The 12,500-nt window shown below is 47.5% G+C and overlaps 1 protein-coding gene across 1 annotated transcript; it reads left to right on the top strand.

The window, feature by feature from the left end:
* Window positions 1-166: 166 nt before the first annotated feature.
* LOC124027940 (doublecortin domain-containing protein 2-like) lies at window positions 167-11,509 on the top strand (the record flags this gene model as incomplete). The annotated part of the gene is made up of 5 exons (XM_046340150.1): window positions 167-872; window positions 2,081-2,135; window positions 10,337-10,425; window positions 10,909-11,031; window positions 11,361-11,509. Coding segments are annotated over exons 1-5 (703 nt in total), but the record flags the coding sequence as incomplete, so codon positions are not given.
* Window positions 11,510-12,500: the final 991 nt, after the last annotated feature.

Genomic DNA, 12,500 nt, shown 5'->3' with positions numbered 1-12,500 from the left:
TGTACAGAGTTATAGGTGTGTTTACGGCTTGTTCCCCATTCACAACGTTTATATTCCATTCTCTTCTTTTTAGTTGAGTTATTAACCCACCTGTTGCTTGTGGGGGGGTATAGTTAGTGACAAGCGGTGTGACTGTGTGTGTTTCTATAGAAACGGCTCCAACACCTGCCCTCCAGTGACACCTCGGCGCTGAGCCGTAGGAACACGGTATGATTACACACGAGACCTCTACCGTCACCTGGGCATAACGGGGCACGCAACCTGACTCTCTGCATGTGCCTTTTTATGAAGTTGTTCCCGTTACATTCAGAAACATTTTTTTTTTACCGGGAAGTATTTACCTGGATAGCAGCACGCTGGAAGAACTAAGTAGCATAACTTTCGTTCAGTTTGGACTATTTTATGCGAAGTTCAAGATTTGAAAATGTGGACTAAATGGACCTAAAATATCCGGTAATGGCGTATCGATAATGACGACCGTCCTATCCTGTAACAGAAGTGGTCAACTACGTTGAAATTGGATGCATTTGTATTTGTGTGGGGAAATGATCTAGGACAGCCTTCGATACTTTCACCCCGATCGTCATGAACTCCGAAAAGCCCCGTTTTCTATCGCAACCTGTCGTGAAGAACATTTTCGTGTATCGAAATGGAGATCCGTTTTACGAGGCTCGCCGGTTAGTGGTAAACCAAAAGAGAGTGTCCAATTTCGATACTTTTCTTCGAGATGTGACCGGGGGTGTGCAGGCTCCGTTTGGAGCGGTTCGGAACATCTACACCCCTCGAATGGGCCATCGGGTGGCCTGCCTGGACCATCTACAGAGCGGGGAACAATATGTCGCTGCCGGGAGAGAGAAATTCAAGAAATTGGAGTAAGATAATTATGTGTGTGTGCGTAATGTAGATTATTGAAAGATTCATTGATGTTCATTGTATACTAAATGACAGACTCACTGTCTGTGATGTTCATTGTATACTGAATGACAGACTCACTGTCTGTGATGTTCATTGTATACTGAATGACAGACTCACTGTCTGTGATGTTCATTGTATACTGAATGACAGACTCACTGTCTGTGATGTTCATTGTATACTGAATGACAGACTCACTGTCTGTGATGTTCATTGTATACTGAATGACAGACTCACTGTCTGTGATGTTCATTGATACTGTCTGTGATGTTCATTGTATACTGAATGACAGACTCACTGTCTGTGATGTTCATTGTATACTGAATGACAGACTCACTGTCTGTGATGTTCATTATATACTGAATGACAGACTCACTGTCTGTGATGTTCATTGATACTAAATGACAGACTCACTGTCTGTGATGTTCATTGTATACTGAATGACAGACTCACTGTCTGTGATGTTCATTGTATACTGAATGACAGACTCACTGTCTGTGATGTTCATTGTATACTGAATGACAGACTCACTGTCTGTGATGTTCATTGATACTGTCTGTGATGTTCATTGTATACTGAATGACAGACTCACTGTCTGTGATGTTCATTGTATACTGAATGACAGACTCACTGTCTGTGATGTTCATTGTATACTGAATGACAGACTCACTGTCTGTGATGTTCATTGACAGAGATGACATTGTGACATAGAGATGACACTGTGACATAGAGATGACATTGTGACATAGAGACATAGAGATGACACTGTGACATAGAGACATAGAGATGACACTGTGACATAGAGATGACACTGTGACATAGAGATGACACTGTGACATAGAGACATAGAGATGACACTGTGACATAGAGATGACACTGTGACATAGAGATGACACTGTGACATAGAGATGACACTGTGACATAGAGACATAGAGATGACACTGTGACATAGAGATGACACTGTGACATAGAGACAGTTGTGTGTATAACTTTGTCCCTTCATTGTAATTGCAGTTGCCTGTATATAACTTTGTCCCTCCATTGTAATTACAGTTGTGTGTATAACTTTGTCCCTTCATTGTAATTGCAGTTGCCTGTATATAACGTTGTCCCTCCATTGTAATTGCAGTTGCCTGTATATAACGTTGTCCCTCCATTGTAATTGCAGTTATTCACAGATAGGTTCCAAAAAGAAGAGGATGCTCCTTACTTCTTCAGGACAGGTGAGATGACTTGTTGCTCTATCCACCATTCACACCACTTTACCAAGAGAAACTCACTAGACCTTGTCTCCTACTGGTCCTTTACCAAGAGAAACTCACTAGACCTTGTCTCCTACTGGTCCTTTACCAAGAGAAACTCACTAGACCTTGTCTCCTACTGGTCCTTTACCAAGAGAAACTCACTAGACCTTGTCTCCTACTGGTCCTTTACCAAGAGAAACTCACTAGACCTTGTCTCCTACTGGTCCTTTACCAAGAGAAACTCACTAGACCTTGTCTCCTACTGGTCCTTTACCAAGAGAAACTCACTAGACCTTGTCTCCTACTGGTCCTTTACCAAGAGAAACTCACTAGACCTTGTCTCCTACTGGTCCTTCACCAAGAGAAACTCACTAGACCTTGTCTCCTACTGGTCCTTTACCAAGAGAAACTCACTAGACCTTGTCTCCTACTGGTCCTTTACCAAGAGAAACTCACTAGACTTTGTCTCCTACTGGTCCTTTACCAAGAGAAACTCACTAGACCTTGTCTCCTACTGGTCCTTCACCAAGAGAAACTCACTAGACCTTGTCTCCTACTGGTCCTTTACCAAGAGAAACTCACTAGACCTTGTCTCCTACTGGTCCTTTACCAAGAGAAACTCACTAGACCTTGTCTCCTACTGGTCCTTTACCAAGAGAAACTCACTAGACCTTGTCTCCTACTGGTCCTTTACCAAGAGAAACTCACTAGACCTTGTCTCCTACTGGTCCTTTACCAAGAGAAACTCACTAGACCTTGTCTCCTACTGGTCCTTTACCAAGAGAAACTCACTAGACCTTGTCTTCTACTGGTCCTTTACCAAGAGGAACTCACTAGACCTTGTCTCCTACTGGTCCTTTACCAAGAGAAACTCACTAGACCTTGTCTCCTACTGGTCCTTTACCAAGAGAAATTCACTAGACCTTGTCTTCTACTGGTCCTTTACCAAGAGAAACTCACTAGACCTTGTCTCCTACTGGTACTTTACCAAGAGAAACTCACTAGACCTTGTCTCCTACTGGTCCTTTACCAAGAGAAACTCACTAGACCTTGTCTCCTACTGGTCCTTTAACAAGAGAAACTCACTAGACCTTGTCTCCTACTGGTCCTTCACCAAGAGAAACTCACTAGACCTTGTCTCCTACTGGTCCTTTACCAAGAGAAACTCACTAGACCTTGTCTCCTACTGGTCCTTTACCAAGAGCAACTCACTAGACCTTGTCTTCTACTGGTCCTTTACCAAGAGAAACTCACTAGACCTAGTCTCCTACTGGTCCTTTACCAAGAGAAACTCACTAGACCTTGTCTCCTACTGGTCCTTTACCAAGAGAAACTCACTAGACCTTGTCTCCTACTGGTCCTTTACCAAGAGAAACTCACTAGACTTTGTCTCCTACTGGTCCTTTACCAAGAGAAACTCACTAGACCTTGTCTCCTACTGGTCCTTTACCAAGAGAAACTCACTAGACCTTGTCTCCTACTGGTCCTTTACCAAGAGAAACTCACTAGACCTTGTCTCCTACTGGTCCTTTACCAAGAGAAACTCACTAGACCTTGTCTCCTACTGGTCCTTTACCAAGAGAAACTCACTAGACCTTGTCTCCTACTGGTACTTTACCAAGAGAAACTCACTAGACCTTGTCTCCTACTGGTCCTGGCTTGCTGGCCATGCTGTGCTGTCAATTAGACTGCAACTGTTTTGAATGATTGATGACATTTGCCCTTCAAAAGGGAAACATGTTTTTAATTGTTCATCATTCACTCACAAGATGTCCTGGTCTCTGGATGCCTGTTTGAGAAGCACTGGTCTCTGGGTGCCTGTTTGAGAAGCCCTGGTCTCTGGGTGCCTGTTTGAGAAGCCCTGGTCTCTGGGTGCCTGTTTGAGAAGCCCTGGTCTCTGGGTGCCTGTTTGAGAAGCCCTGGTCTCTGGGTGCCTGTTTGAGAAGCCCTGGTCTCTGGGTGCCTGTTTGAGAAGCCCTGGTCTTTGAGTGCCTGTTTGAGAAGCCCTGGTCTTTGAGTGCCTGTTTGAGAAGCCCTGGCCTCTAGGTGCCTGTTTGAGAAGCCCTGGTCTCTGGGTGCCTGTTTGAGAAGCTCTGGCCTCTAGGTGCCTGTTTGAGAAGCCCTGGTCTCTGGGTGCCTGTTTGAGAAGCCCTGGTCTCTGGGTGCCTGTTTGAGAAGCCATTTTACATTTACATTTAAGTCATTTAGCAGACGCTCTCATCCAGAGCGACTTACAAATTGGTGCATTCACCTTATGACATCCAGTAGAACAGTCACTTTACAATAGTGCATCTAAATCTTAAAGGGGGGTGAGAAGGATTATTTATCCTATCCTAGGTATTCCTTAAAGAGGTGGGGTTTCAGGTGTCTCCGGAAGGTGGTGATTGACTCCGCTGTCCTGGCGTCGTGAGGGAGTTTGTTCCACCATTGGGGGGCCAGAGCAGCGAACAGTTTTGACTGGGCTGAGCGGGAACTGTACTTCCTCAGTGGTAGGGAGGCGAGCAGGCCAGAGGTGGATGAACGCAGTGCCCTTGTTTGGGTGTAGGGCCTGATCAGAGCCTGGAGGTACTGAGGTGCCGTTCCCCTCACAGCTCCGTAGGCAAGCACCATGGTCTTGTAGCGGATGCGAGCTTCAACTGGAAGCCAGTGGAGAGAGCGGAGGAGCGGGGTGACGTGAGAGAACTTGGGAAGGTTGAACACCAGACGGGCTGCGGCGTTCTGGATGAGTTGTAGGGGTTTAATGGCACAGGCAGGGAGCCCAGCCAACAGCGAGTTGCAGTAATCCAGACGGGAGATGACAAGTGCCTGGATTAGGACCTGCGCCGCTTCCTGTGTGAGGCAGGGTCGTACTCTGCGGATGTTGTAGAGCATGAACCTACAGGAACGGGCCACCGCCTTGACGTTAGTTGAGAACGACAGGGTGTTGTCCAGGATCACGCCAAGGTTCTTAGCGCTCTGGGAGGAGGACACAATGGAGTTGTCAACCGTGATGGCGAGATCATGGAACGGGCAGTCCTTCCCCGGGAGGAAGAGCAGCTCCGTCTTGCCGAGGTTCAGCTTGAGGAGGTGATCCGTCATCCACACTGATATGTCTGCCAGACATGCAGAGATGCGATTCGCCACCTGGTCATCAGAAGGGGGAAAGGAGAAGATTAATTGTGTGTCGTCTGCATAGCAATGATAGGAGAGACCATGTGAGGTTATGACAGAGCCAAGTGACTTGGTGTATAGCAAGAATAGGAGAGGGCCTAGAACAGAGCCCTGGGGACACCAGTGGTGAGAGCGCGTGGTGAGGAGACAGATTCTCGCCACGCCACCTGGTAGGAGCGACCTGTCAGGTAGGACGCAATCCAAGCGTGGGCCGCGCCGGAGATGCCCAACTCGGAGAGGGTGGAGAGGAGGATCTGATGGTTCACAGTATCGAAGGCAGCTGATAGGTCTAGAAGGATGAGAGCAGAGGAGAGAGAGTTAGCTTTAGCGGTGCGGAGCGCCTCCGTGATACAGAGAAGAGCAGTCTCAGTTGAATGACTAGTCTTGAAACCTGACTGATTTGGATCAAGAAGGTCATTCAGAGAGAGATAGCGGGAGAGCTGGCCAAGGACGGCACGTTCAAGAGTTTTGGAGAGAAAAGAAAGAAGGGATACTGGTCTGTAGTTGTTGACATCGGAGGGATCGAGTGTAGGTTTTTTCAGAAGGGGTGCAACTCTCGCTCTCTTGAAGACGGAAGGGACGTAGCCAGCGGTCAGGGATGAGTTGATGAGCGAGGTGAGGTAAGGAGAAGGTCTCCGGAAATGGTCTGGAGAAGAGAGGAGGGGATAGGGTCAAACAGGCAGGTTGTTGGGCGGCCGGCCGTCACAAGACGCGAGATTTCATCTGGAGAGAGAGGGGAGAAAGAGGTCAGAGCACAGGGTAGGGCAGTGTGAGCAGAACCAGCGGTGCCGTTTGACTTAGCAAACGAGGATCGGATGTCGTCGACCTTCTTTTCAAAATGGTTGACGAAGTCATCTGCAGAGAGGGAGGGGAGGGGGAGGAGGATTCAGGAGGGAGGAGAAGGTGGCAAAGAGCTTCCTAGGGTTAGAGGCAGATGCTTGGAATTTAGAGTGGTAGAAAGTGGCTTTAGCAGCAGAGACAGAAGAGGAAAATGTAGAGAGGAGGGAGTGAAAGGATGCCAGGTCCGCAGGGAGGCGAGTTTTCCTCCATTTCCGCTCGGCTGCCCGGAGCCCTGTTCTGTGAGCTCGCAATGAGTCGTCGAGCCACGGGGCGGGAGGGGGGGACCGAGCCGGCCTGGAGGATAGGGGACATAGAGAGTCAAAGGATGCAGAAAGGGAGGAGAGGAGGGTTGAGGAGGCAGAATCAGGAGATAGGTTGGAGAAGGTTTGAGCAGAGGGAAGAGATGATAGGATGGAAGAGGAGAGAGTAGCGGGGGAGAGAGAGCGAAGGTTGGGACGGCGCTATACCATCCGAGTAGGGGCAGTGTGGGAGGTGTTGGATGAGAGCGAGAGGGAAAAGGATACAAGGTAGTGGTCGGAGACTTGGAGGGGAGTTGCAATGAGGTTAGTGGAAGAACAGCATCTAGTAAAGATGAGGTCGAGCGTATTGCCTGCCTTGTGAGTAGGGGGGAAGGTGAGAGGGTGAGGTCAAAAGAGGAGAGGAGTGGAAAGAAGGAGGCAGAGAGGAATGAGTCAAAGGTAGACGTGGGGAGGTTAAAGTCGCCCAGCACTGTGAGAGGTGAGCCGTCCTCAGGAAAGGAGCTTATCAAGGCATCAAGCTCATTGATGAACTCTCCGAGGGGACCTGGAGGGCGATAAATGATAAGGATGTTAAGCTTGAAAGGGCTGGTAACTGTGACAGCATGGAATTCAAAGGAGGCGATAAACAGATGTGTAAGGGGAGAAAGAGAGAATGACCACTTGGGAGAGATGAGGATCCCGGTGCCACCACCCCGCTGACCAGAAGCTCTCGGGGTGTGCGAGAACACGTGGGCGGACGAAGAGAGAGCAGTAGGAGTAGCAGTGTTGTCTGTGGTGATCCATGTTTCCGTCAGTGCCAAGAAGTCGAGGGACTGGAGGGAGGCATAGGCTGAGATGAACTCTGTCTCTGGGTGCCTGTTTGAGAAGCCCTGGTCTCTGGGTGCCTGTTTGAGAAGCCCTGGTCTCTGGGTGCCTGTTTGAGAAGCCCTGGTCTCTGGGTGCCTGTTTGAGAAGCCCTGGTCTCTGGGTGCCTGTTTGAGAAGCCCTGGTCTCTGGGTGCCTGTTTGAGAAGCCCTGGTCTCTGGGTGCCTGTTTGAGAAGCCCTGGTCTCTGGGTGCCTGTTTGAGAAGCCCTGGTCTCTGGGTGCCTGTTTGAGAAGCCCTGGTCTCTGGGTGCCTGTTTGAGAAGCCCTGGTCCTCCCTGGGTGCCTGTTTGAGAAGCCCTGGTCTCTGGGTGCCTGTTTGAGAAGCCCTGGTCTCTGGGTGCCTGTTTGAGAAGCCCTGGAGAAGCCCTGGTCTCTGGGTGCCTGTTTGAGAAGCCCTGGTCTCTGGGTGCCTGTTTGAGAAGCCCTGGTCTCTGGGTGCCTGTTTGAGAAGCCCTGGTCTCTGGGTGCCTGTTTGAGAAGCCCTGGTCTCTGGGTGCCTGTTTGAGAAGCCCTGGTCTCTGGGTGCCTGTTTGAGAAGCCCTGGTCTCTGGGTGCCTGTTTGAGAAGCCCTGGTCTCTGGGTGCCTGTTTGAGAAGCCCTGGTCTCTGGGTGCCTGTTTGAGAAGCCCTGGTCTCTGGGTGCCTGTTTGAGAAGCCCTGGTCTCTGGGTGCCTGTTTGAGAAGCCCTGGTCTCTGGGTGCCTGTTTGAGAAGCAGACATTATTTCAACCACATAAAATATGCATCCAAGACGAACTGAAGTCTTATCAGAAATTAATTGAGTTTCTCCCCGGTCCCTAAAACCAAACAGACAACTCTACCGGTGTTAACTACATTACTAATGCAGTTTCTCCCCGGTCCCTAAAACCAAACAGACAACTCTACCGGTGTTAACTACATTACTAATGCAGTTTCTCCCCGGTCCCTAAAACCAAACAGACAACTCTACCGGTGTTAACTACATTACTAATGCAGTTTCTCCCCGGTCCCTAAAACCAAACAGACAACTCTACCGGTGTTAACTAGATTACTAATGCAGTTTCTCCCCGGTCCCTAAAACCAAACAGACAACTCTACCGGTGTTAACTACATTACTAATGCATTTTCTCCCCGGTCCCTAAAACCAAACAGACAACTCTACCGGTGTTAACTAGATTACTAATGCAGTTTCTCCCCGGTCCCTAAAACCAAACAGACAACTCTACCGGTGTTAACTAGATTACTAATGCAGTTTCTCCCCGGTCCCTAAAACCAAACAGACAACTCTACCGGTGTTAACTAGATTACTAATGCAGTTTCTCCCCGGTCCCTAAAACCAAACAGACAACTCTACCGGTGTTAACTAGATTACTAATGCAGTTTCTCCCCGGTCCCTAAAACCAAACAGACAACTCTACCGGTGTTAACTACATTACTAATGCAGTTTCTCCCGGTCCCTAAAACCAAACAGACAACTCTACCGGTGTTAACTACATTACTAATGCATTCGTTCTATCGATGTAAGATATTATTCTGGTCATCACTACTTTATTTAGTTTTCTAACAGAACAGAAGCTGCATGTATCTTAACTATAGTTGACAAACAAATGGCCGACCAAATGTCAAAATACAATATGGCCGACCAAATGTTAGAAATTACAATATGGCCGACCAAATGTTGGAAATTACAATATGGCCGACCAAATGTCAGAAATTACAATATGGCCGACCAAATGTTAGAAATTACAATATGGCCGACCAAATGTCAGAAATTACAATATGGCCGACCAAATGTCAGAAATTACAATATGGCCGACCAAATGTCAGAAATTACAATATGGCCGACCAAATGTCAGAAATTACAATATGGCCGACCAAATGTCAGAAATTACAATATGGGCGACCAAATGTCAGAAATTACAATATGGCCGACCAAATGTCAGAAATTACAGAAATATATGGCTGTAAACATTGTAACCTGAATAATAACAAATGTCAGAAATTACAGGATATGGCTGTAAACATTGTAACCTGAATAATAACAGGATATTGGTGTGCATGTCACCGTGGTAACCTGAATAATAACAGGATATTGGCGTGCATGTCACCGTGGTAACCTGAATAATAACAGGATATTGGCGTGCATGTCACCGTGGTAACCTGAATAATAACAGGATATTGGCGTGCATGTAACCGTGGTAACCTGAATAATAACAGGATATTGGCGTGCATGTGAATGTGTTCAGTGCTGTTTGAGAAAGATCAGCTAAGTGAGAGGCGAATATACCAGTGTTTGGTCACCTCCTTTTTTGTGGTTTGTGAACAATCACTTTGTTGGCAGATCGGTGACTATGAATGACTAATGTAGTGATGATTATCAACCTCCTCCAATACAGATTTAAACCTGGAATAGCATCTTTAATCAAGCATTGTCGTCCGCCGCAGAGTGCCTCGTGGTCAGATCTCTCCCCACACACCGAGAGGTCCGTAACCTCCTTGTCCAGCGCTAAGGGCTTTTTATTTACAATCAGTTTATTGGCAGAGGAGCAGCCACAAGCACACAGGCTGTGTTCCAAAAATGGCACTTGCAATCCTATGGAAGTGCACCACGTTTGACCAGGGACCATAGTGCTCTGGCCAAAAGGTAGGGCACTCTATAGGGAATAGAGTGTCATTTGGGACACAGGCACTGCATGATTTCTGTTATAATCGTGACTAGTGGAGGTTTAAAAGGCCAGTCTATTTATGAGAGCCACACTCACCACTGTCATGTTCCTCTGATTGGTTCAATTAAAGAGGCTCTCAAACAACACTCAGAACCCTGGCTGTGACCAAACAGCCTGCCGCACTGAAGAGGAAGTAGGGCTGGATGGACTGTTAACTGGGTTTAGGACTCTGCCCAAACAGCCTGCTGTGGGTCTCTCTGCCGCACTGAAGAGGAAGTAGGGCTAGGATGGACTGTTAACTGGGTTTAGGACTCTTCCCAAACAGGCAGTTAACCCACTGTTCCCTGGTAGGCCGTCATTGTGAATAAGAATTAGTTCTTAACTGACTTGCCAAGTTAAATAAATCTCTCGTCTACTTTTAGCCTTATCCACAGGCTAAACCGGTGCCCCAGAGTCGAATCATTGTATCAGCAAGATTCCTGAAACCCATCAAAGAGCCCTGTTCGATTTTGTAAGTTCAACTTGCATTTGTCCCTGTGTAAATGTGTCCGTGTGTTGTGTTACTATACAGGTAGACCCTACTACATCATCACAGTTGTTTGTGATTGATATGGATCTGAACTGGTGCCTGATATTAATTGTGTTATAATTAACCAATAAGGTTCGAGGGGGTGTGGTATATGGCCAATATACCACAAAGCCTTACTGCTATTATAAACCCTAACCCTGGTTACCAACGTAATTAGAGCAGTGAAAATGTTTTTGTCATACCCGTTGGTATACGGTCTGGTATACCACAGCTGTCAGCCAATCAGCATTCAGGGTTCGAAACCACCCAGTTTATAATGACATTTTGACATTTTGCAGTCATTTAGCAGAAGCTCTTATCCAGAGTATTCATCTTGAAATAGCTCAAGTGAGCCAGCCAGGTACGACAGTCGTAGTGAGAATGTTTACGTGTTCTGACTGTGAAGTTCTCTGATTCTCCTGACAGCGTGGTAGCGAATGGTGATGTGTTGACCCCAGCATTAAGACTGCTGATACCCCAACGGATACTGGACCAATACGACAGGGTTCTGGAGATGATCACTGACAAAATGGGTTTGAGAATCCTGGGGTGTGTACGAAGGTACCAAAACGCCATTGGTTTCACTTAAATAGATGTTGTTTTAAGTCAATTATTAATCTGTTTCATCAATTTTTTGAGGGCGCAGTTTCCAGACACAGATTTAAACCTAGTCCAGGACTGAAAATCATACTGAATGGGGATTCTCCTATCAAATACATTTTATGTTGTGGTTCAGGATTAGGCTTAATCTGTGTCTGGGAAACTGGCCCTGTGAGATTTATTGTCAACGTAACATTAGATCTGGTTTATAACGCTCTTCTTCTTCTTTTTCCTAAATGACAGGTGATGTGTGAGTTTTCTCTTCTTTTTTTTTCCAGCCTTTACACCTTTGATGGAAATCATGTGAACGAGGGAAAGGACTTGGAGAGTGGACAGTTTTACGTGGCTGTTGGGAGAGACAAGTTTAAAAGACTTCCTACAGTGACCTTCTGTTCACCAAACCAAGGGGAATACGAAGGACTACAGGGTGAATCTCTCAGAAGGATTCTGACTCATGAATTGTTCATTCCTTACTTCATTCATTGTTCTCTCCTTTATTTCTTTACTCACTCACTCACTCACTCACTCACTCACCACTCACTCACTCACTCACCACTCACTCACTCACCACCACCACTCCACTCACCACCACTCACTCCTTCACTCACCACCACCACCACCACCACTCACCACCACTCACCACCACCACCACCACCACCACCACTCACCACTCACCACCTCACTCACCACTCACTCACTCCTTCACTCACCACTCACCACCACCACCACCACCACCACCACCACCACTCACCACCACTCACTCTCCTTCTCTCACTTCACTCACCACTCACCACCACCACCACCACCACCACCACTCACTCACCACTCACTCTCTCTCTCTCTCCTCACTCACTCACTCACCACTCACCACTCACCACTCACTCACCACTCACCACTCACTCACCACACACTCACTCACTCACTCACTCACTCACTCTCTCTCTCTCCTCACTCACTCACTCACTCACCACCACTCTCTCTCTCTCTCTCCTCTCTCCTTCACTCACCACACACTCACCACACACTCACTCTCTCTCTCTCTCACCACTCTCACTCCTTCCACTCACCACCACCACCACCACTCACACACTCTCTCTCTCTCTCTCCTTCTCTCACCTCACTCACTCACTCACTCACTCTCCTTCTCTCTCACTCACCTCACCACTCACTCACCACCTTCACTCACTCACCACCACCACTCACCACCACCACTCACTCACCACCACTCTCTCTCCTTCACTCACTCACACACTCACCACACTCTCTCTCTCTCTCCTTCTCTCCTTCACTCACTCACTCACTCACTCACTCACTCACTCACTCACCACACACTCACCACTCACCACTCACTCACTCACTCACCACACTCACCACACACTCACTCTCTCTCTCTCTCCACCACACTCTCTCTCCTTCAC

Source organism: Oncorhynchus gorbuscha, unplaced genomic scaffold, assembly GCF_021184085.1.
Source record: "Oncorhynchus gorbuscha isolate QuinsamMale2020 ecotype Even-year unplaced genomic scaffold, OgorEven_v1.0 Un_scaffold_3589, whole genome shotgun sequence".
NCBI lineage: Eukaryota > Metazoa > Chordata > Actinopteri > Salmoniformes > Salmonidae > Oncorhynchus > Oncorhynchus gorbuscha.
This window is presented reverse-complemented; position numbering and strand designations above follow the sequence as displayed.